The sequence below is a fragment of the Balaenoptera ricei genome, chromosome 3 (assembly GCF_028023285.1).
Source record: "Balaenoptera ricei isolate mBalRic1 chromosome 3, mBalRic1.hap2, whole genome shotgun sequence".
In the NCBI taxonomy this organism is placed as follows: Eukaryota; Metazoa; Chordata; class Mammalia; order Artiodactyla; family Balaenopteridae; genus Balaenoptera; species Balaenoptera ricei.
In genome coordinates, this window is record NC_082641.1 from 112,826,387 (window position 1) to 112,854,165 (window position 27,779).

At 54.2% G+C, this 27,779-nt stretch overlaps 1 protein-coding gene and 1 long non-coding RNA gene across 13 annotated transcripts in view; one reads left to right on the plus strand and one right to left on the minus strand.

The window, feature by feature from the left end:
- The first annotated feature begins 238 nt into the window (after positions 1-238).
- JADE2 (jade family PHD finger 2) overlaps positions 239-27,779 on the plus strand; it is a 51,419-nt gene continuing 23,878 nt past the window's right edge. For 2 of the 12 annotated variants that reach the window (XM_059917096.1, XM_059917106.1), the window contains exons 1-6: positions 3,696-5,567; positions 5,662-5,846; positions 7,380-7,508; positions 10,815-10,872; positions 12,996-13,084; positions 23,849-24,006. In XM_059917096.1, the coding sequence (XP_059773079.1) occupies positions 7,443-7,508; positions 10,815-10,872; positions 12,996-13,084; positions 23,849-24,006 (371 nt within the window). In that variant the 5' untranslated portion in view covers positions 3,696-5,567; positions 5,662-5,846; positions 7,380-7,442. Of the gene's footprint in view, positions 333-1,180; positions 1,909-2,107; positions 2,198-2,248; positions 2,672-3,695; positions 5,568-5,661; positions 5,847-7,379; positions 7,509-10,814; positions 10,873-12,995; positions 13,085-23,848; positions 24,007-27,779 lie in introns of those variants that run through there. The other 10 variants (XM_059917107.1, XM_059917108.1, XM_059917098.1 and 7 more) reach the window with 9 other exon arrangements.
- LOC132362506 (uncharacterized) lies at positions 2,199-3,048 on the minus strand. Its single transcript, XR_009502385.1, has 2 exons — positions 2,858-3,048; positions 2,199-2,620 (listed from the first exon to the last, which is right to left on the minus strand). It is a non-coding gene; the product is annotated as an uncharacterized LOC132362506 (long non-coding RNA).

Consider the following 27,779-nt stretch of genomic DNA (forward strand, 5'->3'; position numbering starts at 1 on the left):
GAGGATATTGGGCCAGGCTCCCAGGTCTTCCCCCCCCCCCCCTCCCAAACCCCGCCTGAGAGCAGACCACCCCCTCCCTAGCTGGGAGCATCTGAGAAGGCTGCAGCTTGCCCCCCACTTCTCCCCATCCAGAAGGCCAGCCCTGCTCCTTCCTCGAGAGAAGGTGAGCGCGGCGGGCGCAGCGGGTTGGGTGGGTGTGGCCCGCGGCTCCGGGAACGGACCCAAGGCCCCGCCACCGCCCGAGAGCCGCCCGACAGCCCGCCTGCCTGGCGAGCGCAAGCTCTTCTTCCAGAAACTGCGAGGATCCCAGCGCACTGTTTGTGCACCACAAGGTCAAGTCGGGAAGTGGAGCCGGAGGAGGAGGGGCGAGGAGGCGAAGGGTGGGGAGAGGGGCGCCCCGCTTCCTCGCCAAGTGCCAATCCTTGGAAGTTGCCCCTTGGTTTTTAACCCTTTAGGGGGACTGGGAAGGACGAGCAAGGGGGAGGTGGCTACCCCGGGGCAAACTCCTACCGGGCCCTGGACGTGCAGCCACCCACCCACCCATCACTGCGTTCCCTACCCCCCGGAAATGCGGGGCAGAGCTGGGCGCCAGGAGGCACTCGGGCGGGGGGAGGGGGCGACGAACCCAAGAGGGACCCTCTCTACGGACCGCCCCTCCTTCTTGAGGTCGCCCACAATTTCAAGTTTCCCCCGCCCGGCATGTTAGTTTCCATCTGCTGTGGGTGGGGGAGGAGAGCCGCGCCCCCTCCCCCAGACTCGCGCGCGCCCCTCCCCTCCGCTCCTGCCAGCACTTTCTGCTCACTTCTGGCGCTGCGAAACGCCACGCGATTTATTCGTTTCGCATTTTAAAACCAGCGATTCAGGATCAGGGCCTAGAGCGAGGGTCTTCCAGCGCTGGAACCCCGGGAGGCGGGGTGCTCAGTGCAAACCTCGTTCCCTCCGCGAGTGTCGCCTTCAGGCTGTTATTTGCAAAGAAACGTCTTTTTGACGCAGGGAGAAATGGCAAATTTTAAGTACGTCATTAATATGGCGCCAAAAGATTTTTTTAAGTATAAGCTTGCTTTTTTTTTTTTTTTTTTTTTAAGGTTGCGGGGGGCGCCGCCCGGGTCTGGGGCGCGAAGGGGGCGGGGTGTGAGCAGAAAGTGTGAGTGAGAGAGTGGAGGGGCGGGGTATGTGTGTGAGTGTGTGAAGTGTGAGCAGACCTGATGGGACTTGCACGGGCGCAGCCGCCGCTTGGGCCCGGCCCTGGGGACAGGGCGGGCTGGGGGCGCCCCAGAGCCCGTGGGGAGTCCAGGCCCGAGGTGCAGGCAAGAGGGCGGTCCGGCAGCGTACCCTCCCCCCGGAGGCCTGTAACGCTACCTGAACCCGCAGCTGAAGCCAAACAACTGGGCGGGGGGGTGGAGGGGTGAGGGGGGGGGTGTCAGGAGTGGAAATCCGAGTGAATAAGAAAAAAGTGGCTACTCCCCCTCCCTCGCTCCTCCCGCCCGCCCCCACCCCACCCCCACCCCAACACATTTTTTTTTTTTTCTAAAGAGATCACAAGGAAGTCTTGGTTTAAAAAGAAACAGAAACATACACAGGGGGGTTGGTGAATGGTGCCGACCGCGGCCATCGCAGTTGGAGGCTATTTGGGGGGGGTGGGTTAGAAGCGTCCATGGAGTTACTTTGCACCCACTCCTAGCGGCAAGGGCTTAGGTCTGGCGGGCTGACAGTCCCCGGCCGGGTGCGGTGCCGGGGACCCCACGGGCCCGGCCGCCTCCCTCGCCACGACCCCGGATGGATGCGCGCCCCCCGCCCGCCCGCGCCGGCCCCAGGAGCTCCGGGTTTCAGGAGCATCCTTCCCACGCCGGCCCCAGCCGCGGCGCGTAGCCGGGGGTAGCGGCCCTCGGAAGGGCACCGCGGAGCAAGGTAAGATCCAGCCCCCGGCGACTGGCCCTGCGCATCTCCACGGCGTTATTTTGTGTTTTTGCAACAGATCTCCAGCGCTCCTCGCTCCCTCGCGCTCTCTCTCTCTTGCTCGCTCGCTCCCTCTCTCTCCTGCTGGCTGCTTGTTCTAGGAAGCCAGCGCGCGCGGGGGGGGGGGGGGTGCCGATGCACAGCACAGGGGAGAGAGATTGCGCATGTTGGTCAGTCGTGTTTTAAAGAGTACATTGCGGGGAGGCTGAGAGGGGCGCATGCAACAACAACTTTTGGAAGGGTGAGCTTGGCGACCTTCTTTATTAATGACTGCGGCAAAGCGCCCCCGGGCCGGGGAGGGGGCGCGGGCGGGCGGGGGCGCGCCGGGGCTGCAACTTGCCCCGCGGGCTCTGGCAGGGCGGAGGGGCTGCGGCGGGAGACCTGTGCGGAGAGAAGGTCGCGCGGCCGGGTACGTGGGTTCGGAGGACCCGGGGCTATCTGCCCTCCTGTCTCCCCGAGTTTATTTTGTTGATACGCAGCACGTCCGGGCGCCGAACCGGGCTGAGCCGGTGCACATGACCCTGCGCTGGGCTCACGTGCAGCCGGTCCGGTCCCAGACACCTTCCGGGGGCCACCGCCTCCGCCCTGTCGCCCCCTCTCCGGGCTGGGTGCACGCGGGCTCTGCACGCGGGGGCAGCATGCTCAGCTCCCGGACGCGGAGGCTCTGCACAAATTAACCACAGTTTTTTGGAGGGGCGGGGGATACCCTTTCCAGGTGAGTATGGAGGGTGCGCAGTCCCAGCGCGGGGGCCACGGGCTGGGGGTCGGGGGCAGCCCCCCCTCCAGGGCTGCGCGGGAGTCCAGCGGGGGAGAAGCGCTGGGAGTGGAAATGTACCGGCGGCGGCCGGAGCGGCGGGTGCGCGCCCGCGGGGCGACGGCAGGGGGCGTGGCCCTTGTTTACCTTCTCCCAAGTCTGCCGGTTCGCGTCCCGCTCTGGGGACGGTTCTGCAGTCCCCTGCCGTCCGCCTCCACCCCTGAGTCCTGGGTAGTACCGGGAAGATGTAGGCAAGCGGCGGCCCGAGCCTGGGACCTACTCACCTGACTCCCAAATGAGTGACATTGCAGCCCCCGCCCCCACCAAGCACCGCTGCAGTCCCTCTCCCGGATCCCGGCCCCGCCCCGCCCCCGGCAGAGGCATCTTCCCGGCCTCACCTCCTTCCTCCCTCTCTCCCTCTCTCCCTCCCTCCTTCCCACCCACTCGCCTGCGCCTGCGGAGCCGCTCCTGCCCGCCTCCTCCCCGCCTGGGTGCAGACTTGTGGCTCCCTCCGGTCCATTCCCGCTTATCCCTGGGCCCTGAGACACCCTCTTCTTCAGGCCAAGGGATGAGAGGGGGTCAGCTTGATGACTCGTAGCTTTAATGTCAGAAAAGGGGAATGTCTGCGAGACAAGCAGGAAGCCTTCGCTATAGCTTCTAGAGGCCCAGGACACCCACCCTCCCTACACACACACCATCCTCACATACACAGCTGCCACCCCCAAGGGGCTCGGCTGCCCTCACCCGCTACGCCTCAGCCCCTCCTCCAGCCCCGGGGGCCAAGGCCACCTCCCGGCGCCACCCCGGGCCCGAACCGCTTCTTGCCCTTCCTTCGACTGGGCCGGAGCCCCCCGCAGCCACCTCCGGCTCCTCCTCCCAGCTCCCGCGGTCAGAATCACGCCGGCGCGCCTCCAGCCTGCTGTCCCCCGGACTGCCTTTAGGGGCAGGCTGGAGGCGCGCGCCACCCCCTCCCAATCCCCTTATCCTCTGCTGCCGGCCGGGACATTTTTCCTTAACACCTTGAACGCAGATCTCCTGCCCTGGGCTACTGGGAACGGGAAGGGCTGTGTTTCCCTTTTCTCGGTGCCAAGGGCAGGAAGCATGCGGCGCCTCTGGTCTCTGCAGACTCCCAAACCTTGCCCCGCGCTTAACATTCTCTCTCACTCCTTTACCCCATCCCCCCGCCGCCTCCATCTACTGCGGGATTCCAAGACACAAAGTTTCATATAGGGTCTGAGTTTTCAGGGTGTCCTCAGGAGGAGTCGTGTTTGCACTCCGAGCTGAGGAGCTGAGTGGGCACGACTGACCTGCCACCTTGCCTTTGTTGCAAGGGGGAGGAGCCCTGAGCTTTGAGTCCAGACAAACTGTGAGGATGTCCCTTTAACGTTTATGTTTGCAAACTGAGTCCTGGGCCTGGGTGGTGGTTGGGCTGCCTGGCCCCTCCTCCCAGGGTGGCATTAACTCCCTCCCTTCACTGGTAAAATTCCCAGTAGGACATTTGGCAGAAGATCTGGGCAGGGAGCTGCCAACCAGGCCTGGCCCTGTCTCCTGGGTTCCCAGGATGCTGGCTTCTCCCCTACCCTGACTTCTCCCACCTTAGGGCCCCAAGTGAAGGCACCATCCCTCCCATCCCATCTTCCTCAGGCGGGTTGGGACTCGCAAAGTGATCTAACAAGAAGAGAAGGAAAATAACAACAGAGTAACTGTAAGAGGAAGGAATGAGTAATAAAGCCGACCCAGGCAGGGAGGAGGGCTTTTATGTTTAAGAGATGCTATTTGCTTTTTAGGTCACAGGCTGCAAAAACAGGCTTTGATCCGAAGTGGGCGAATAATTTATTGAGAAAGTTTGCATGGTAGGGGAAAAAAGGGATGTTTGTTTGATCTGGAGGCCTCTCAGTTGTCCCAAGTGCTGTTGGCTGTTGTTTAGAGTGGAAAAGCATTTGGTTCCACAGCAAATGCCTCACCGAGGGAAGTCCTCGCCCCAGGCAGCAAGACTTGCAGTGAATGTTGGTTTTGAAATTGTTTAGCCAAGGGTCTCCCCAGCACTTTTGGAGTTGAAGTGTTTAAGGATAGAGTTGTTTGGGCTCGGGATGCAGCAAATGTGTCCAGAACATTTCCCATCCAATAGGCTTTTCCTTTCCCTAAATTGCCTGGCTAAACAGCCAATAACACTGATCCAAGAGGCTGTCAGAAATCTCCACGTAGCTTTCGTTGACAGGTGAGGTGGGACTGCTGATCCCCAGTCCCCAAGTCCTTCCAGAATCATGAGGTTAGGCTTTTGACACTGATTTCCACATCCTTGAGGTTGGGGGCAAGGTATTCTGGTTAATCAGTGTTCCAGTTAACAGGGAGGTACTTGTCTTATACCCAAGACCCAAGTCAGAGGCTTCTAGTCCAAATTCTTAACAGCTCATCCAGCAGGCTCTTTGTGGGGCTCACAGTTTTCCCTTTAGGTTCTCCAAGGGGAGGCCAAGTCAGAGTTATGAGGAGGAGGGTACCCCTTGCTTGCCCTGTCCTCCACATAGGACCCTCACTATGTGTCTCAAAGATGAGGAACCCGGGAAGATTCTCAGACAGCCCATAGGAATCTGGAATACCCCAGCCATACCTGGGAGTTGTAGGTCTGTGCACTGTACACTGTACCCCCTGGGGGGTGGGGAGGGGGGCAAGGTGCACTATTTGGAGCCAGACAGTCTAGGTTTGAATGCTAGCTTTGCAGTCACCAGCTGTGGCAATTGCTCTGTGCCTCAGTTTCTTCATCTACAATTGAGGTTAATAACAGTACCTACCTCATGGTGGGTGTGTGGATTAAACGATATATTGCATAAAGAAGACTAAGCACAAAGCCAGGCATGTGGTAAGCACTTGATTAGTATTAGCCATTCTTACTATTATTATTAATGACCTGGATAGGACCCAAATGCAGCTGACCTTTGATCTCTCCCCTTTAGGCTAGGCCAGAGAGCCAGCTCCCTTCTCTGAAGAAGGGATCAGAAGGACCCTGCAGTTGCCAATGGGCAGCCATCCATGGGAGTGAGTGGACTGAGCTTTGCCCTCTCTGAGGTGGAGGGTAGGGTGCGAAGGTGCTGAAGGACAAAGTAGACAAAGCCCCTTTCTGTCTCCCAGGATCCCCTTGGTATGTCCCCAGAACTGGGTCTGGAGGGTGGGTGTGGACAGTGTGTTCTAGGGGAGCTGGGTGCCTCCTGGGACACTTGGAATTGCAGGTGGGCAGTGGTGGGTGTTGGAGGAGGGTTAGGCTCCCGCATGATTGGAGAAGTAAGTTTGAGAATCTGTGTATACAGAATCATTTTTGTCATGGCAGTTGCTGTCCCCGAGAAGGCATCAAAGTTAATGAGAGATAGCAAAGAGTGGGGCTCTGACCCCCGTTTAAAATGGTTTAAGAGTGTGCAGCTCTTGCTTTCTGAATGTCTGGCCTTCCCGACACAAGCAGGCTCTGAGGACAGGTTTTCCAGCCGAAATATCATTAAATTGTATTAGCATCTTATTACACACACGCCTTAGTGGCCTGCCTCAGACAGGGAGAGTTTTTGTTTCTCTTTGAAAGATTGTGTCTGGAATGGTAAATTGCCTGCTTGAAAGCCTCCCCACCCCCCCTTTTTTTAAGGAGGAAGACGAAATCCTGCTGTGTGTGGTGGCAGGCTGGGTAGGCCTGGTGGCCCCCAGAGAGGAGAGGCCGGAGGCCAGGTTGGGGTGTTTTAACTGCCTAGGGAGCTGCTGCAGTAGCAGGCCTGAAAGGCCCACTGTTTCCAGGGTCAGCTGGAAGGGCGTTAATGGACGCCCAGGGTGTTTATTTGAGTTTATTTGTGGAGAGGTCTTTAAAAGGGGGCTGGCATTGGGCATTGGTGTTTCAAGTCCAGACCCGAGGCCCCCACTAAGACCAATGGCTAGTGTTGCCAAGAAAACATCTGCCACCAAATTGCTGCCCTATTACTGAGTTGACATTGATCATTAGCCAGGAGCCCAACCAAATAAAGCCTCCTGGAAAATGTGTGAGGTTAAGACAGGGAAGGCGGGCTATGCAAACGGGACGAAATCTTGGGCTGAGGTGTTTGCTCCCGCAAGCCGCGAGCAGGCCAGCTGGGCTGTGTGGTCCCACACTTCTAGAGGGAGGAGACAAGAACACACGCGGCACTCCATGTGTACCAAGCCCCTGTTATGTGCTGGGGCGCCAGCAAGGATCCAAACAGTTGCGCTTTTTACTCTCGTGGAACGTATTTTCCCAAGGAGAAGGACATTCAGCAAGTAGCTCAACAAACACAAATTATGATGGGTGCCCTGAAGAAGCGGACTGATTGGGTGGTGGGCTTTCTGTAGATAAGGCAGCTGGCATAGACCTCTGTGACGTTTAAGCCGAAACTTGAAGGATGAAAAGTCAGACGTGCCTAGGCTGCGTAGATCATCCCAGGCAGAGAGCACACCTGTGCACAGGTCTTGACCCATGGACTGTTTGGTTTGTTTCGGGAAATGAAAGGAGGCCAGTTTGGCTGGGAAGTGGTGGGGATGGGGGCGGTGGTCAGTATGTGGTAGGCAGGGGTAAGATCTCGTAGGGTCTTATGGTCAGAAGCTTGAGTTTTGCCCTTTGAGCAGCAGGAAGCCTTTGAAAGATTTTAAATAGGGCATGACATGATCTGATTTATGCTTTTTGAAGATTATTCTGGCTGCTGTGTGGATCTTGGATTATGAGGGAGCCATAGCGGAAGCTGGAAGATGAATGAGGAGTCCTGCAAGAGATGAGACTGGCTTGGACCAGTATGGTAGCAGTAGAGATAGGGGAAAGGTGGGTGGATTCTCACTGTGTCCTGGGGGGAGCGCCCACTGGACTTGCAAGGGTTGGCGGTGGGGCGGAGGAGGCTGTGGGCTGCTGCTCATTGAGGGGACTCAAAGAGGGGGCCCGAAGGAGAGCCGTGTGTGTCTCCGTGCTGGGGATGGTGTGGGAGTGCAAGTGGGCTGGTGGCAATGGCAGGAAAAGGGGACACTTTCTTTCCCAGAGTCTTCTTTGTAGGTAAGGTTTCAGGAGCACTTTCTGTCCCTAAAAGCAAGTGCCTTGTGACCCTGAGGTATTTTCCCAGAGCAGACCTTGCTTTGGGAGAGGTTGGGGGAGGCGGTGGAAAAGGAAACCCAGAGGCCAAGACCATGTCTTGGCACTCCCATCCCCCGCCTGCATGTATAGCCCTGGATTTCAGCTTTGGTAAAAGAGCCGTCTCTGTCCCCTTTGCTGGGTTGGAGAGGGCCTTCATGGGGCAAAGGGCTATGCCACAGGGGAGCCCAGGCCTCGTTTGGGGCTTCATTAGCCACTGACAGTAGAGGCTCACCTGCGGCAGGGAGGCCTTTGGAACAGACTTGGTTCAAAGGAAAGAAGCAAAGCAGTGGTTTCCCTCTGAAGCCTAGTTATTATTCAAGTTAAGCCACCGCAGATTCTGCTCCCTTAATAACACCCTGCTAAGGAGGACTCTGGGGTGTTTCACAGAGGGCAGGTTGGACGGGCGGCTGGCTGAGGGTGGGGTGCAGGTCTGCACGCTGACAGGGCACACTGGTCCTAGGCAGTGAGAAGGTCATTGGCAGTCAAGAGGTCCTGTTGTAGGGGACCTTGCTTACCGTACAGGCTCACTGCCTCGCTGAGGAGGCCTTCAGGTGGGCGCTGGTTAGGAGGACTATCCATCTGGCCCGAGTCCGCTGTGGAATTAAGAACCAGCACTCATACGGAGTGCCAGCCACTGTGCTAAGGGCTTTATACTGCTCTCATTTACTCACCAGCTGGTTCTGGCCCACAGATGTGTTTAGTTTGGCCCTCTCAGAGTGTTTTAAAAATCTGAATCAGTTGCCAACATTTTAAGTTCAGGAGATTTATGTAAAATTCCAGATCCAGTTTGTGTCCTTTGGGAGGTGTGTCTTTTCCAAGGTCCCTGGTCTAGTGAGGGGTGCAGGTAGTATTTGAACTTGGCCTCCCTGAATCCAGTGCTCCTGCTTTTATGCTATGAGAGAGCCTGGCTTGCAAGTGCCCCTTTGCTGGAAATGAAGAGAAATGCAATTCATGTAGAGGATTGCAGGAGAAAACAGGTGGATGCGCTTAGAGCACCTCTCCCCCTACTCCTGTTCCACCTGTGACAGGGCTGGGTTGGCAAGATGTAGGCTAGAGTCAGAGTTCTGCTAAAGTCACCTCATCACACTCAGACCCCGGAGGACAGCAAGGATGGGCAGCTGTGGGTGGTGGAGCATTATTGCCCCATTCAGTGTATGACCTGAGCCACTGGGCTGCTTGCACTCTGCTGCACAGAGGCAGGGTAACCTAAAGGTCAAGAACATGGTCTCCTGAGTCAGACCTCTTACGAGCACTGTGATCTTGGGCAAGTCACTTAACCTCTGAGCTTCATTTTCCTCAGCTGCAAAAGGGAAGCAGCCATCAGGCCCACCAGCACCAAAGGGCTGTTCTGAGGCCTCAGTGAGGCCTCAGTGAGGTCCCTCAGTGAGGACGCACCCCCTCCCCAAGCAATGGGTGCTTAGCAGTTTTAGCTCTTGTTCCTGCCTCCTTGGTGTCCATGCTACCACTAGGCATCCCTCCATACCCCCACACCCTCTAGAGAGTACTTTGCCTGCACCTTTGGAGCTGGGCAGCAAGCAGCCCCAGTGAACCTTCCTGTCATCCTGATCCTGCTACTGGGGACACAGGGGTGGAGAGAAGCTCCTGGCTAAGGTCAAGTATGAGGCAGGAGGGTACTTCTGAGTAGCTCAGAGTTCTGGGTAGTCACACCCCACCTTAGAGAGCCAATGCTCCCTGGTCTCTGCAGGGCCACAGTCAAATAAGGTGACCCCCAGGCTTGGGCATGAGCAGACTTGGGATGACAGCAGGTGGCAAATGGGATTCCGAGTGGGGGTGGGGAGCCTGGCTGGCCTGCAGCTGGGACGGGCAGCGGGGCTTTTTCCCTACTGACACTGGCTCCTTGTCCTTTGCTGTGGACAGTGAGGCGGCCCAGGGTCTAGACTGACAGGAGCACGGTGGGAAGCACTCTGGGCCCTGAGCCCCAGGTCTCTTCTCACATTAGGACTCGGCCACTGACTAGCTGCGAGACCCGGGGCAGGTTAACAAGCCACTCAGTGTGCTCCCCTCCAAGAGGGGACAAGAGCAGGCTCTGCCACCCAGGACTCTGCAGGATTAGAGGAAATAGTGGGTGGGAAAGCACTTCCAAGAGGCAGGAGCTGACAGGGGCACAAAGGCAGCTCAGTGTGGGCTCAGGGATCAGACCACGTGGATTCAAACCCCAGCTCAGCCAGTCACTAGCAGGACAAGGCACTGAGCCTCGTCAGTAAAAGAAGCTAATAGCTCACAACTCCCCAGGCTGTTAGGAGCTGAGATAGCATGGGGAGGGGAAAGAGCTCAGTATGGGAGAGCTGCCCTTCCTACCTCGAAGTTAAATACTGTCGTGGAGAGAAAGTTGGTTTTTACTTTTATCTGGAGAAGGCCATTGAGGGGAGGGAGGGCAGCCCAGCCCAGCCCATTCACCCTGGGCCTGGTGTGGCTCAGGGGCCCAGCTTGCAGCCTCCCTGCCCCCACCCCATTTCCACACCCCTCTGGCTGCTGCTCTCAGTATGTGCCCTCAGTGCTGTCTGGACTGGCTTGTCCCTCAACTCCGATAACCTGGTCCTCCTGGAAGAGTCAGTCTTGTTTCCTGTGCCCTCCCTCCTCAGCACCCAGCAGGGTACCACTTGTAACTTGTAGGTGAGAGTGGATTCTTCGGTGGGCCTGAGTTTCCTTGAGTAGAAGCTGGCACTGGGCAGGTCCTAGTCTCTGTTCATTCTGGGGCTGCTGACCCCCCTTGCCCTCCCTCACCTTTGACCAGACTCTCCGTTGTCTGAGGCTCTGGGCTCAGGAGGTGGGAGATGCCGCCCCCTCTCCCAGCCCCAGGGCCCTTGTAGGTGGGCGGGGAGAGGGAGAGGCTGGTGAGGAGAAGGCTAGGGCACGACCTTGTTCTCACTCTTTCTCTGCAGTGGGGTGAGCGTGGGGAGGTAGGTTATTGGGCAATTTTCTGAAAGATTGAGGATTTCCCAAGCCGCCTGTGAGTATAATGGGGCCTGCCTTTCATTGCAGATGGAAGAGAAGAGGCGAAAGTACTCCATCAGCAGCGACAACTCTGACACCACCGACAGTAAGGCCTTCCATCTCGGGCTCCTACAGGGAAAGTGTTTGCATAGTTATCAGGCCCACAGGCCCAGGTGGGGGGACACTGCCCCATGGTCTCAATGGTGATGAAAGCATAAATCAGGCCAGGTCCCTCTGCTCCTAAGAAAGTCCCCACACCACTATGGCCTCCAGGGCCTTGCCGTCCTCTTTACTCTACTCCCCTTTACCCTCTAGCTCTCAGCCCCATGTGTTTTGCTCTGGTTGGAACAGATCAACTCCCCCCTGGGCCTTTGCCTGTGCTGTTCTTGGCTGCTAGGAACACATCCCTCTCCCTCTGGCCCTGCCGTTGAGTCAGGGCCCTGTAGAAGTGTCCACACAACAGATAAAAAACCTGTCACTCTTCATTATAGTGACCTGATAAGTATCATTTCCCAACCAAGTATCATTTCCTTATTAAGGTAAGCTCCTTGATAAGAGGGGTCATGTCTTGCTGACGGCTGTATCCAGCTAGATTGGGCACATAATAGGTGATCAGTAAATGTTTGCTGAAAAAATTAATGAAAGAGTCTGACTTTCATGGGATCTTGGCAACAGAACCTCAGGGTAGACTTGTGCAGGGGCTGGGTGTGCCAGCCCTGGATGGGGGGGTGGGGCACTGTTACAGAGAAAATGAGGCTTAGGGAGCCTCTTCTGAAATACAGAGGCGAAAAGGGAGGTTTGTGTCAGGTGAGGGCTTCTTTCTGGTACTAGAAGGCAGCTCTTCTCAGATGCCCTAGGAACCTGGGCCTGCATGAGCCAGTCGGAGTAAAGAGTTCCATTCTGCCCTGTGTAGGAGAGACACTCTGCCAGGAAGATCCCACTTAGCGGTGCCCTCTGGTGAAAGCCCAGGCTGAGGAAGAGCCTGCACTGCCAGGGAGGCTGGGCCTGGAGCCCTGCAGCTGTAGACCTTAGTTTGTTCACGTATGTGGTGAGCAACTGGGATTGGGGAGATCTCCAAGGCCCCTTAGAGCTCCCGGAGTTCTCTGATCCCCCGGAGCCTGAGGACACATGCACTAGAATGAGAAATCAGGTCCCAGCCTCTTCTCTCCCTCCAGGTTTCACTCATTGTCCTTTGGGGTCTGTTTGCTCAGCTTGGCTCTGGTGTCTGACCTGGCCGGCTGTTCCTCCCTGCAGCAGTAGATCACAGTGTCCGGCCCTTTGTGGCTGCAGTCACACTGCCTGTGGCCTGTTTCAGTAGAGCCAGGAAGAACTGCATCCTCTGCTTCTAACTTTATTTCAGGCAAAGGAACTGTTGAGGGCCAGGCGCCCGCAAGGGAGAGCATCTGGGCAGCTGAGCCCTGTTTCTGCATTGGAGTTGGGCCAGGCTGAGGCATCCTCCCTTTTCACCAGTCCCCACCACTACCCATCCATAGCTGCTGCTCCTTTGACCCGTAGGAGCGGGGGCCAACCTGAGTGTAGTCCAGCGAGGGCCTCTAGACCCTAGTGATAATAGGTAGTCTTTATCAAGGCAGCGCTGTGTGCCAGGGACCGTGCTAAGACTTTACAGGCATGATGTCATTTAATTCTCACAACAACTCTTTGAAGATAGTTATTCTCTGCCCCCATTTTATAGAAAAGCAAGCTGAGGCTCAGAGAGACTAAGTCATTCGTCCAGGGCGAGGAGCTAGTAAGTGGCTGAGCCAGGGCTCAAGGTTAGTCTGTGGGTCTACTTTAGAGCAGCAGTCTTCCCACTACCTTGTCTCGCCTCTGCATACCCACTGGGCATCATCCCAGAGTGTCTAATCAGCAGTGGGGGTGGAGAGTGGCCACAGAAGGCTTATTATAGCCCTCCTTCACCAAGGAGGAAGCAGAGGACCAGAGAGGACAAGGGACTTGTCATGGATCACACACAGGAAGCTAATACTGAGTCCTTGTCCAACTGCCTTTCACCTCCCAGGCCTCTTCTGGTTGGTGAGTAGAGGAGGCATCATGTCCCCATTCATCGTTGGAAAGGCCCAGAGCAGGGTCAGTCCACCAGGTGCTTACAGAGGTCTCCACCTCCTGAACATTCAAGACAGAGCTTTCCTGACAGGCCTCCTTTCCTTGGACATGGGTGGGTGGTGTTCCTGGCCTTCCAGGGGCCCCTCATGGGCTGTGCTCTCTCTGCAGGTCACGCTACATCTGCATCAAGATGCTCCAAACTACCCAGCAGCACCAAATCAGGCTGGCCCCGGCAGAACGAAAAGAAACCCTCAGAGGTGGGTAGTGACAAGTATCCTGGAGAAAGATGAAACAGAGGTGGAAAGGAGAGGGCGGGATGTATGGGGGAAGTGCAGGTATATGGGGGGAGGGGAGAGGATTCCTGGCAGAGGGTGCAGTCATTGCAGAACAAGACCAGTATGGCTGAGTAGAGTGGATGGGAGGAAGGGGTGGGGGAGCCAGTTCTCATAACCTTGTAGGTTGTTGTGAAGATGTTCCTATTGATCTGAGTGAGAGGAGAAGCCTTTCAAGGATCATAAGCAGGGTAATAATGTAGTCTGCAGTTCTAATGAAAGATCCCACTGGCTGCTGTGAGGAGAGGGGAATATGAGGGGCAAGGGTGGGAGCGGGGAGGATTCTTTGGCAGTTGTCCAGGAGAGAAATGACGGTGGCTTAGAGCTGAGTGATGGCAGTAGGATAAGAAACAGTAAGACCTGGGACATTCTGGAGGTTGAGCCAAGAGTGACAGGATTTGCTGATGTAGGGATGAAGAGTGGAGTCCTCAAAGTCATCCAGTAGGTCATCCACTCCTTATTATGCCCATTTCACATGCATCTGCCCTTTAAGCCTTCCTTACTTTGACTCTGTTTCTTGGGACAGGTAGAGGTACTTATGGCCTCTGGAGCTGTGGAGAAGAGCTTTGGGGGTGGGTAGACAAATGGACATGCGATCCTGCCTCTGCAGCCCCTGAAAAATTGCATCCTAGAGCCTCATCGCTCCCTCTTAGGTCTTTAATGCATTGCACTGGGCACAAAAGAGACCCTTGGCACAAATGAGGCTGCCAGAGCCTTGAGTACCCAAGAAGGGGGTTGCTTTTGAATCTGACCCTTAAGAGAGAGATTGTTCTGCAGCCCAGAGAGTAGCCAGGCACTGGGCTAGACACTACTTTTTTAACCCTCCTGTTATAATGAGGAAATTGAGGATCCTAAGGTTATACAGCCAAGATGTGAGGTTCTTGGGGCCAACCGCGCCAAGGGTGGGAAGGCTTAGAGTTCTGGGGCAGAGCACTTGGCCCGGGTTGAGGGAGGATATCTTTGTTCTGAGCCTGGCAGCCTCCTCTCCCCTCCCTCACTGCAGGGGCCATCCTGGAGCTGCTATCATTAGCCAGTCCCCGGGGGGGGGGGGGGGGGGTCTTCCGAAGAACCTTGCATTTGAAAAAGGACTCCCCGCCTCCTCCGGGAGCTGGCCTACCCTGGGACTCTCCTTTTGTGGGGTTGGGGGTGGGGACACCTTTGAGACTTGAAACCTCCCATTCCCATCCCCCAACCAAGTGTCCTCCCTCGGCTCTATAGGGGAGCGGTGGAGATGGAAGGAGATATCTCCAGGAATGCAGTCAGGACTGGCATGAAAGCAGAGGGTGAGGTGGGCATGGGAGGATGCTGTTCTTGAGGCTCTTGGCACTTCCTGGTCTAGCCCTGCTCAGTGGGTGGAAGGCATGTGCTCATGTGCACTGGAAAGTAGGATGCAGAGTGTGCTGGGCCCTGGGGGTCCCTGGGACCACCCCTCCACCCCTCTACCCCCACCCCCATCTTGAGAGCTGCAGGGGCTCCCAATTACTACTAGGGTTGGATTAGTAAAACAATAGCCATCTTTTGTGCCTTTCTGGTCCTGGAAGGCAGGAATTGTTCTGCCTGTTTTGGAGCTGAGGAACCTGCCTCTCAGAATCCCACCTGCCCCCTGCTCTCAGGGGCTATTCAGATTGGAGAAAGGAGGGGAAGTTCTGGGGAGGCCCTGGGGCTGGCTTAATCCCTTCCCCTGACTCTCCCTTCATGCCCCAGTGGGAGGAAGGGCCTCCTCTCAGGGCGGAGATGCCTGGGGCAGTGCTGCCATCTACACCCGGGATAGGCAGGGGGCTGGGGGGAAACAGGTGTCAAGCAAAGGCTGAGGGGAAAGGGTGATTTGCATGGGGCTGAAAATTCCCCTGCCTCTTGGGTTTTCCAGCACAGGGCCTTTGAACCTTTCCCCACCTAAAAATAGAGTCAAACCATTGCAAGGGTGTTGATCCCCAGCCCTGCTGGGGACTGGCCATGCACGGCCCTGGGTTCAAACCCAGGAGCCTCTGCAGGGGGCTCTGAGGCCTGACTGGAGACACCCGCCCTCAAGTCTTAGGCTCCAGGAGAGCTGAGGAAGTCTTCCCCACCTTGAACTGTCGCCAAGGACAGGCTTTTCCTCCCACAGCAGGCTGGAGAGCAGCCTGCGAGGTTTCCCTCGTCCCCTAAGTGAGGAGGCTGAGCCATAGCCGGCATAAATTCCAAGTTATCGTGGGGCAGAGAGGAAACCATCAATGAAAGCTTCCAAATTATTTGGCTCATGAGAAGGCAGAGATGAAAGCGAGGATTTGGCGGCAGATAACGTTTGCAGTAAATCTCTTCACTGGGCTGTCCCTTCTCTTTCTGTGCATGGGCTGGAGAGAAAGGCCTTTATAATCTGCGGGGGCTGGGGGCCGAGGGCTGTGAACACCTGGTGAAAGGGCATCTGGAGTCCCTTCTGCTCAGTCCCCAGAGTAAGAAGCCGGAGGAGGGGGTGCTGGTTTTCAGGCTGCTCACACGGTCTGCTCCCAGTCTGGCCCAAGTTCCCAGCCTCAGTGCTTGCAACTTGAGATGTGTGTGGCGCAGGAGTCCCTTCCTGGCGGCCGCAGAGCCACGGGACCCGTGGTTTACTTCGTCTCCTCATCTGTGAAGGTGGACGGTGATGGGTGGAGATTTGAGGATTAGGAGTGTTTAGCGTAGCAGCAGCACTGGCACGTAGAGAAGCCACCAGCTATGGAAAGAGCTGGGGCTGGGTTTAGGCGACACTGGCAGGGCTGCCCCTGGAACGATCTGTGCACTCTGAGGGTGCAGATCAAGGAGCACCCTATACACCAGCGGGAGGTGCCCCAGGCTGGAACAAAGTGCTCTGACCAGGAGTCAGGACCCTGGACAGGGCCGAGGCCTTGAGGCCCAGCTTCCCTTCTGGCCCTTAACCAGTGGGTGGCCTCCCTCATCCTGAGTGAAAGGGGACTGCAGGCCTCAGTACTGGGGGCTGAAAGAACAGGCCCTGGGATTCCTGGGAGGCTGGGTTAGGATTTTTGGTGGAAGTACACTAAGTCTGCAGTTGGCCCGAGGATCCCATTTGGCAGTGGAGGGGAAAGGTGGGGCTGACCCCCAGAACACAGGCTGCTGCCTTCTTCTGCTCTGCCTGCCAGCGGGATCCCAACAAAGCTGAGATCTGACCCTTGGGGCTTAAGTCGGCCAGACTAGTCCTGAAGGAGAGGAAGGGATTAGCCTGGTTAGGGAGGTGATATTAGTACATAAACCGTGCTGAGGCGTTGGGTTTCTGGCCTGGCCTGTCTCACCAAATAGCATGAACATAACTTAGTGGGTCGTATCTGTGAGAGCCTGATAGAGATCACAGACCAGAGATTATTTTTTTAAATACCAATATCAGACCCCCATCCCTTATCATTCCCAAGAATTCTGACTTAAATGTTCTGGAGTAGGACCCCAGGTACCTGTACTTTTTAAAAGCCCTCCTGCTGGAAGCCAGGCTTAAGAACTACTGCCATAGGGTAGGAATAAAGACGCAGACGTAGAGAACGGACTTGAGGACACAGCGGGGGAAGGGGAAGCTGGGATGAAGTGAGAGAGTAGCAGTGACATATATACACTACCAAATGTAAAGTGGATGGCTAGTGGGAAGCAGCCGCATAGCACAGGGAGATCAGCTCGGTGCTTTGTGACCACCTAGAGGGGTGGGATAGGGAGGGTGGGAGGGAGGCTCAAGAGGGAGAGGATATGGGGATATATGTGTACATATAGCTGATTCACTTTGTTATACAGCAGAAACTGACACAACATTGTAAAGCAATTATACTCCAATAAAGATATTAAAAAAAAAAAAAAAAAGAACTACTGCCATAGACATTTTCTCCTGATCTGCTAAGACAGGAGTTTCTGGCTTGGTCCTCCCTGGAAGTTGAGGGAGGAAGGGAAGGCCTTCCAGCCTGGGTCTGTGACCTAAACAAAGGCTGGGAGTGTGGGTGGGGGCATCCCGCAGCTCACCCCTTCTCCCAAAGCAGCCAGGGGACTGACAGGTTTCTGCCAAGCCCTCCACCTAGCATAGGTGGGAAGGGCAGTTTGAGAAGAGACCCGGAGGCCGTCCTGTGGTTTGGAGGCTGCTGTTTGAAGCTGTATCTTCCTCAGGCCTGGGGCAGAGAGGCAGATGGAGGGGCAGGCCGAGAAGTAAGGGTTTCCCCTAGGCAGGCTGTCTTGAGGTAGAAAGCTGAAAGCTGTGTTTTCAGGAAGTCAGAGTCCCCAGAAGTCAGCCAGTGGGCAGGGACATAGGTCTTTAGGACCCTAGAACTAGTGATTAAACTCAGCAGACACTTGAGAGCACCTACTAGGCCCAGCCTACTGCTAGGGGCACAGAAAATGCAGGCCCTATCCCTGGGGAGCTTGTCCTCTGACTGTTAGCAGGATGCAGGTGCTATACAGGAAAGTGTCCGTTATGAGAGGTGCAGCCGCTTTGCCACTAAGGAGCTCTGTGACCTTGGGCAAGTAATAGTTTCTCTCTGAGCCTCAGGGTCATCATCTATAGAGCCCTGCCCTGCAGTTACTGTTCTGTAGATGTGACTGTCCTGTCCTGAGGCCTGTGGAGCCTGGGGGTGGGGGAGATCCCAGACGTGAGTGGAAGTGAAGCTTGCCTCCCTGGGATGGAAGCCTGGATGGTCCCAGAACAGGGTGGGCAGGAGCTGGCCTCCTTATTAGGCCCCGGTGACAAACTGTATATACCCCTAGATGAGAGAATGGGGCTTCTCTGCCTGTCCACAGGGGCCCTTCACCAGTGCTCAGCCTTTCACCTCTGGGACAGGGCCCAGGAGAAAGAGGTGACCCTGTGAACAGCCTCTGCCACCAGTGGAGTGTCTTCCTGACCCAGGGTCTGTGAAAGTTCCTCTATAAGGATGGCCTTCCCTAGGAAAGGCAGCGAGTGGAGAGTGAGAATGCAGTATATCTGCTTGACCCATTGCTTTTGAAAATGGACCCCTTCCTCCCTGGGTGAAGGCAAGGGTGACCAGATTGTGCTGGGGTGCGAAGCCACAGGATAAATAAGGTGCATTCTTGGAGGAGCCAGAGGTGTTACCCAAATGTTTGAAATAACATATTTTATATTAAAACAATGATGGCGTATGTTGTAGCAAAATGCTCCCAAACTTGAGAGGTAAAACAGGAGGCTCCAAAAAAAAAAAAAGTTTTTTGCTTGCCCCTGTGGTTTTGAGCGGTGTTTCTAGCCAGCAGTTCCTCTGCTACCCTGGGAAGCAGGCAGGCAGTGAAGGGGGAGCCCTTACGCTGGGCTAAGCGCCTGCTCTCTGAGCCTCCCACTGCCTTCCTCTGGGGTGGGGGGCAGAATCCACTTCTCGTATAGTTGGAAACATTGCTGCTCCCGCCAACTGGAAAGGCCTCCCGGCCTCTGGGACTTGTCTTGAAAAAGAAATGTGTGTAATAAATTCTCTTTAAGAGCAGGAAGTGCTGTTATCCTTGTGAAAGAGAAAGAGATGTTGAGTGTGTGTGTGTGTGTGTGTGTGTGTGTGTGTAAATGTCTGACCAAATTAGCCTAGTGGTAGCTTGAATGGGACTGGGAGGCTATTTCCAGAGCCCTTCTCTGGTGTTTTAGGCCTAATTTTAAGTATCTAAGTACGCTCTTGGTTGAGATAGTCTTTATCAGTTTCCAGCCCAAGAAAGAGATTTTTTTTAAAAGAAGAAATAGCTGACTGGTTTGCAGGCAGCATTACATTGGTTACAGGACAGTGCAGACCTTAGACAAGTGGTTTAACCTCTCTGAGTCTTGGCCTCCACATCTGTAAAGTGGGAGTAATATGAATTAGGTGAGATTGTATATATATAGCGTTTAGCACAGCACCTGGCATACTATAACAGGGCAATCACTTTTCACTATTAGCTGTTCTTTCTAATGAGATGAGGTGCTCAGAAAAAAACTGATTTCAAATGAGGTGCCGGTAATAATTTTACTTGGCTCTTTCAGGACAGACTGTCAAACATCCTTGGGGAGATTAGAGAGAGGGGGCACTCCTAGCTTTGCATTGGGACTTTTGATGTGGACAGAGTCAAGGAGAGGCAGTCCTGGCCAAAGCCATTTTCATTGGCTTTGGGACAGTGACCAAGACCAGTTCCTGAGTTCCACCTGGAAGAATCCTTTGGGCCAGCCCTCTGTCTCCACTCTCCCTGCTAGGAGGACAGGACAGGAAGTTTCAGAGTTTAGTCATACTTCAGACCAATCCTGGGGTTCATTCATTTACTCACTCACTTGTTCCACAAGCATTTCTTGAGTACCTGCCATGTGCCAGGCACTGTGCCACAAACAGGCACAATGATAAGCACGACACATGCAGTCTCTGCCTCTCTCAGCTTGATTATTAGAGGAGATGGACATTAAACAAATAATTACACAAATAATCATATTCTGTAATTATGATAGGTGTTGGAGCTTTTCCTTAAGTGACTGAACTTCCCCTTGTGCCTCTTGGTCTGAAATACACTATGATATAATACTTCACCCTTGAGAAAAGGAAACAGAAACTAAGGTCCCAGGATGAAATGTTCAAATAACATTCATAAATCTTGTGATCATATACAGAAACTCTTAGCATAGCAGAGTGAAAGTTGCCTGTTGTCATTGTCTTTATTTGCTTTTGGACATCATGTCAGACTCCAGATATGACATGCTTTCTGGCATAGCCTGTTTTTGGTTCTTCTGGGGAAATAGATACAGAAAGCTCAATAGACTTTTCAATGCCTGTGGTCTTCAGTCTTGGGAAAAGGAACTAGAGGGCAAGCCACGTGCAGTTTCCCCACGTCTGGGCAGAGCAGGGTCTTCAGCTCCCTTCAGAGCTGCATTGGCACCTCTGGCACTCACATTGGTTACTAGATTAGAGTTTTAGACCTTTAAACATTCTTCATACTGTTTGAAGAAGCTACAATTAACATCTCCCAAGCAGCTCAGCAGAACTTGGTTGCTAGGCAGCAGACCTTTAAAGACAATTTGTCAATTTCTGCCAAAAGAGAAAAATAGTAAACATTCACATTCTTAGAAAATTGCTTGTTTTCCAGCTTCCAACTTCCTTGCCATGGCAAGGCCTCCAGTTCATCAGTGTCCATTTTATTCCTTATTTAGTTTTCATAAATAATTCAGAGGCATTTTAGGAGAATAATCGAGCCTTTTTTTAAGCCTAACCTTTGGCAGTTCAAAACAGAAAGATGTTTGGGTTGCCGTATTTGTGGACAGGTTTTACATGAATGTACAGGGGTTCCTTTGGAAGGTACAGAGTACCGAGCTGTAGCCTTGGGCAGCTACCCAGAAAGGTGGTAGCAGATCCATGGGAGGCTCTTGAGTCATTCAGCCTTAGTTAGCACCTAGCATGTGTCAGGCCCTGCGTGCACTGCTGCAGCAAGAGACGAGGAGATTCCAGTACAGGGGCTGTGGAAGTTCAGAGGAGCCCAGAACTCAGCCTGGCATCAGGGAAGGCTTCCCAGAGCAGATGTGGGCTGGACTAATACCCTAAGCGTGAAACAGGCTGCCTCCACTTTGGCAGGGAGAAGAGTGTCCCAGCAGGGTCCTCTCATGTGCCAAGGGTGAAAGGTACTTGGGAGGGAGACTACCCGTGCATCCTTGTGGCCATGGGGCCTGGTAGACTCTGCAGCTCAGCCTGAGGGCAGTGGGAAGACAGTAGAAAGCCACTGGGGAACTTGGAACTTGCGAAGGTCACTGTCTGATTTGCATATTCCAGCCCTTGGGGAAACCACTTGATTCGGCTTAGGGTTAACTCAAGGGCATTGGCAATGAGCAGGTGGCCAAGAGGGGCTGGGGTTGTGCAGGGGTGCTGAATGGCTCCGGTGTTGTCTATCTGGGTTCCTTTGCCACTTCCAACATGAAGGACCTTGTGTAGGTTATTAAACTAACCTGAGTCCCGGGTTTCTCAACTGTAAAATAGGGATGATGGTAGCACCCACCTCACAGAGTTGGTATAGGGACTAATAATTCAAGAACAGCCATTAGACTGGCGCTGGGCACACAGTGCTCGTTAAGTGTTGACTGGTACCATTAAGATAGTGCTGCCCTTCCTGTGCTTCCATCAGTCCTCTGCCCAAAGGGGCCACTGGTGTCCAGTCTGCCCCCTGCTGCCTGAGTGACCGCAGATGAAACTTGCAACTCTCTTGGGACTGGACTCTTTTTTTTTTTCCTCTCTCTCTCTCTCTCTCTCTCCTGAATCTCCCTGACTGAATTGAGCACGGGATCCCTTCCAGCTCTGAGTTCTCAATGCCAAGCCTGTTCCTAGGTCAGGGCCACGTCTCCGCCCGCTGGTGTGGCTTGGCACTGTGTCTGTGCCTTACAGACTAGGGCTGCCTCTTGCTCCATTCAGTCCACGTGCTTGGGTTATTTCAGCTCTGGGTATATCCATGATGTGTATCACCTGTTCATGGGGGTTCAAAAAGCATTGCCAAGGAGCCAGCTGGGGGCCCTTTTATTCATTCATTCATTTAATCATCCACTCAGTCACTATTTATTGAGCACCTACTATGTGCCAGTCACCCTGCCAGGCATTGAGAATGTTGCAGAGAATAGGACAGGTGTGGCAGGAGAGATGACAAGAAGCAAGCAACATGCATACACCAGTTAATTTTCAGGAGTATAAGTACTGAGACGTGAGGCAGAATGATGGGCTGGAAAGTGGCTCTGTCGGGTGGTTGGCGGCCCTGAGTCAGGGTGATCAGGGTGATCCCTCAGAGGTGACATTTAAACTGCAGCCCAGGATCAGGGAACAGCAAGAGGTTTCAAACTCACCTGTGCCTTTTTGGAGGGGCACACAGTGACACTTGGCTCTTGAATGGTTGATTTCTGGTGCAAGATGACAGGCTTTCACTGTTGGGCGGTTCCTTTTGGCATCAGAGCAACAGGGCGTTAGATGTCGTACCACGTGGCTTGCCAGGGTTGGGAGAACTTTGAGACAGTCACCAGTACACTGTGGGTTCAGTTTACCCCCACCAGGTCCTATACTGGGCCCCAGAGGGAAATAACCCAGCCCCAGCCAGCAAAGGGAGGTGCCGAAGGATACCACAGAAGCACCCAGTACCTGAGTTTGTGTTCTTCTATCAGCCGTCTTGCTACTTGCTAGTAAGATATGCAAATTATCAGGGCTGTGAAATCTTTGCACATTTCATCTTCTGTTTAATTAGCATTTAATCGTAATCTCATTTTAATTTTTTCACACTGGCACCCTAATTAAATGTTAGGGTGTTAGTCTTAACAATTAAATTATATTGGCAAATAGAGTCTTCAAGAAACTTGACCTTTTGCAAGCCAGGGCCCTCTCTAGCTAGATGCAGACATTAATTAGTTTTCTGCAAGATGCTGCCTTGAGCCCCCTTGGTGCCCCCATTTCAGTTGTTTCCTTGTGGTTACAGCCCTAGGTTCAAGAGAGACACACAGCCAGCGGGTGGGGCCTCCTGCAGGCAGAGATTACCACTGAATGGCTTGTCACGAGCCTCTGGAAGGCCAGTGGATGCTGATTCTTCCAGGGAGGGAAGTGGGCTTGGAGCTGGGTCTGAGGCCTGGAGGACTCCTTGAAGTGGTTTCTCTTCTCTCCACAATGTGAACTCTCCTTTAACTTGTGATTCTCATGTGATGATCACTGGGAAAGTTGGTACCAAAGCAAGTCACATAGTGTCCAGTGCTGCCACCAGGTCCTACAGCAGCCCTTTGTGGAGGACCCAGTGAGGCCGAGCAGCCAGGGCAGGTGAGGCACTGCCAGTGCCACTGAGACTTGCCTTGGAGGTTGCTCTGGGGTGGGGGCAACAGACAGAATGTGGGAAGAGCTGTTTCCCCCCGAGTGAGCAGGTGCTCAAAAGAAAACCAAAGCACGAGGGTGCGTCCACTCACGGCCTAGCCCTGAGGGAATTTGGATGGGCGTGATTGAGAAGGAATTCAACACGATCCTCCTACCCCATCACAAACAGAGAATGGTACTTCAGAGCTCCCACCGAGCAGGGCTCATGGTATCCTTGTTCTTTTTTTTTTTTTTTTTTTTAATTTTTATTGGAGTAGAGCTGATTTACAATGTTATGTCAGTTTCAGGTGCACAGCAAAGTGAACCAGTTATACATATACATATATCCACTCTTCTTTAGGTTTTTTTTCCATAGATGCCATCACGGTATCCTTGTTCTTGAGAGACCACGGAGACCCTGACCCATGAGAGGCTGTTCTCTGGGCTGCCCCAAACCCTGGGCTCTCCCTCAGCTATCTGCATGAGGCCCTGGCACGTAGTTGCCTGGACTCTTTGACGCTTGTGACTGTGGTAGCAACAGCAAACATAACTTTGAATCTTCAGCAGAAATTTCTGAACAGTCACTTCACGGCAGTATTGCATTCACAGAAGCCTTTCTGCCATCTGATTTTTCCTCACTGTTTTTGCTTTTCTCGGCAAGTCTTTCCTCTTCTCTCTGAGGTCCACTACCGTCCATCACCAGATTCTGTCCTTGAGCAGGTCAGAGCACATAAATTCAGTCCAACACATTTATTGAAGATCTTCTGTGTGCAAAGCACTGTGCTGGGTTCAGAGAAGATGCATTCTTGTACTTATTGCTTTTGTGCCGTCTTCTTATTTTTGAGTGAGTGGGCTTTCTGCATTTGCCTTTTCCTGCCCTGGCCTGTGAAGCAGATCACACTGAGGCAATCTGAAGCCATTCTCTCTCCACCTTTGCTCCCCACAGGTTTTCCGGACAGACTTGATCACAGCCATGAAGATTCCAGACTCATACCAGCTCAGCCCGGATGACTACTATATCCTGGCAGACCCATGGCGACAGGAATGGGAGAAAGGTGTGCAGGTGCCCGCCGGGGCAGAGGCCATTCCAGAGCCCGTGGTGAGGTGAGCCGGGAAGCCCAGGCCAGGGGGGCCATAGGCAGGGGATGAAGGGGAGGCTAGGACCAGTCAAGGGATTCCTTTCTAGTGTGTCTCTATTCTTAGATTCTTTTGCCCTAAAAAAAACATTGCAGTGTTCCAGAAATACTGTAGCTTACCTCTGAGGCCAAGGGTTTGAGCTTGGGCTCAGCTCCGGAGCCAGACAGCCTGGGTTCAAATTGCCAGTCATATTCAGTGCGACCTTGGGCCAGAAATGTAACCTCCCTGGGTGTCAGTTTCCTTGTGTGTAAAATGGGAGCGATAACAATAGCACCTGCCCCATGCAGTGGTCGAGATGATGTAGAGAAACGATGCATGGAAGGTCCTGGACACAGGACCTGGCACACACGAGCACTCAGTGAAAACTGGCCGTGGATTAGCTTGATGTCGATCCAAACTGGGTCCCACCAGAGGATCTTCTCAGGGAAATCTCCAGGCTTTTAACTAGTCCTTAAGATAGGGATAAGCCATGCTCTTGACTTCTTAAACGTTTTTAAGGAGTTCTTAGCAGGACAGAATGCAGTGCCTGGCACACACATCAGATGTTCACGAAGCAGTTGCTCTGACCAGACTTTGAGGAGGCCCGCCTGCCAGGGCTAGGTCAGGGTTGGGTCAGGGATGAGTCCTCTTTGGGCTTTGGTGCCTTATGCTCTTGTAGGTCAGGGAGACTCCTGGTGCTCTTGTCAGGAGGTGGCCTTGTGGCCGTAAGCCTTGCATCCAGTGACAGAGTTCAGCCAAGTGCTTCTTTCTGCACCCCGGGAAACCCTCCAAGTCATGTCTTGGGATACAGGGGCCTACTGTCCTGGCCTCCTCTGCCCACCAGCTTGCCTGGGCTGGGCAGCTTGTGTTATTGGCAGTTCATTCCCGGCCTTGGCAGCCCTGTGGCTCTCACTTAGGCCCATTTTGACCAGGCCTGGGGCAAAGACCTCAGCTGTCACCTCCCTTGACGTTGGCACTGTTGCTTCCTGGCAGCCACACCTATGACTGGCTCACAGACACCCAGTGCCTGCCTGATGCCAGGCCTGTGCTGGGCATGGGATTACAGAGGCGAAGCAGACTCTAAGCCTCACTCGGTGCTCAGCGAGGATTGGGTGTTGGGCAGTGCTCAGCCTCCTGGGCTCCCAAGGGCTGAATGCCTACCAGCTCTTGTCTTCAGCCCTCTGAGAATCAGGGAAGCTCCAGGCCTCTCTGGACGGGAGTGTATGTGGGATTTAGAGAAAGAATTTATTCTACACATCCTCTGCCCAGGGCCAAAAAAACATGGGTCAGCCTCCTAGCCAGTTTCGCATCCTCACCTCTGCAGACTGAAGAACTGTTACTGACCTCTTTGAACCTCTTTCCTTCTCTGTAAAATGGGTCTAAAAACAGTACATGCCTGATACTGTGGTGGTGAGGATTAAATGAGAATTCACATGCCAAGGGCCCAGGATAATGAGGCAGAGGGGTGGGCCACCAGCTGGGCAGAGAGGAGTGAGCCCTGATTAGGCTCAGCCCAGCAGTCTGTCCTCTGTCCTTGATGTCAATGTCAGGTGGTTCCAGAAACATCCGCCGGCCTGGGTAATTACTTGCAGATGCCTCCACACCAGTAGCTTGGCTTCAGTTGGTGTTTTATCTGTTGACATCAAGACGAGAGCATGTGTTCAGACAGCTCTGGCTCTACTAGGTACATTCCCCACATACACATGGCTGCTCTAGGCTGACAGGGGCCAGGCACTCCTGGACTATCCATGCTCTTTGGAGAGGATAGACTGGAGGGGGAGAGATGCTCTCGTGGAGATACCTCTGTGCCCCATCTTTCCCTGTCTCCCTCCAGCCTGGTCCCTGCATCTTCTGGCGTGCCTTCCGCCACACAGCCCTCATCTGGAAGCCAGCACGGCAGCCACCGTGCTCAGAATTGTTATAGGAACCCTGTTCCTGAGAACTTGCTGTGCCGAGCCTGTTACTCTCATCTTCTCATTTAATTATCATGTTGGCCCTCTAAAGGGCATATTGCTGTCCCCATTCTGTAGATGAGGAAGTTGGGAAATTCTGGGGAATTCCCTGCCTGACCGCCGCCAGGGCCTTGTGGGCTGGGCCGGGAAAACACAGGCCACGGGAACAAGCCCTGGGTTGCCCCTGTGTGGCCCAAAGAGAGTCTTATGCCCTGATCACCCTGGCTTGCTGACTCTGCCCTCCCCTGCTGCTACCCTGGCTCCGTCCATCCCTCTCTCCTAGCCCAGTCCTCCCTGGCCCTTGAGCAGGTCTGCCCACCTCATGGTCTGAAACTTCTCTGGATAATGAGAACCTCTCACTCTCAGATCGTGAATTGAGGGAGGGCCTACACTGCTCCCTCGGTGTGGCCAAAAGACGCAGCTCAGGGCAAAACCAACCTCTGGTGTCTGTCTGGTCTCCTGGAGTAGAGAGCCCTCCCCTTCTCCGGATCCCAGCCCAGCCATCCACCTCCTCCCAGCTGACCTCAGTCTTACTGGCTGCAGCTGAGACTGAGGCCTTGGCCTAGGGTAAGGTCTGTCCACCGTTGATAGGAGTGTTTCCTCCATAGTCAGAGCCAGAAGAGGCCAAACAGATGAAGATGAGAGCCCCAGGAAGTACAGGAAATGCCTTTTTTGTTGTGAGCCCTTTAACCTCAGCTTCCCAGAGAAAGGAATGTGATCTTGGCCCCAAGAGGTCTGGCCAGGTGGCAGCTGACTGAGCACACAAGTGTGGGTAGTTACGCCAGTAGGTGGTGGGCATTCGGGCAAGAGTTATCCAAAACCCCAGCTAAGCATATGCTGGGGGGCACAAACAAGGCAGGGTCATGGCAAAATTATGGTGTTTTTCAAAGAATATGTTAATTTAAATAAAAGCCTCATGAGGAAAGGCAGAATTTTGTAGGACCAAGAGTACTAATATTCCTTCTATTTGGAATGATCTGGGGGTCAGGGGGCATCACATCATTATCTTTGCCTAAGACCTTCCTTTATCTGGGCATCTTGTGTGGGAAAAGGTGGTGCCAGGCCCTTTCCCTTTCTCCTTGGCTCCCTCAGTCTCCTCTGGGCCTCCCTCCTGCCTGGAGGCCATTCTGCCTCCCTGTCTCCTTCATCCTTCCTGCCCCCCTTGCTGACACCGGGGCATTTCCTGGCGCCCAGGAGCCCTCCCCACAGCTGAGCCACGTCTGTGCATCCAGAGCCCTGCCTTCTCCTCCCCAGTCGGCGCTGAGTCACAGCCCCTGGCAGCCCTGCCTTCGACCCCAGGAGGCCTCTCGGGCAAGTAAGGGGCCTCTCAGCCCTGGCAGGGCTGGCCAGATGGAGGCCAGGCTCCGCAGCAATAACCATGGCAACTGGTAGGGGGTGGGAAGAGCCGGCATTCTGAACTGGCATCAGGACCTGAGGGGCAGCACACAGCTGATCCAGGAGAGGAAGCTGTGCTCTCCCAAAAGGCAAAACACCCTCATATACCATTTCAGAAGAAGCGAAATGTATATCTTAAAATACACACTCACACACATACAGTGCTTACTACATGCCAGGCACAGTTCTAAGAGCTCTACATGTATTCATCCATTTAATCCTCATGCCAACTGTAGACGGTAGGTGCTGTTATCATTAGCCCATTTTCTGGGGCACAGAGAAGCTAAGTGGCTTACCCAGAGTCACCCATTAAGTGGTGGAGCTGGGCTTGGAGACCTCACCCTGCAGTCAGGGCACTTCCAAGCTGCCTCAGAGGCACAGCCATGGCCTGAGGGTGGGCTGACCTGGAGTGTG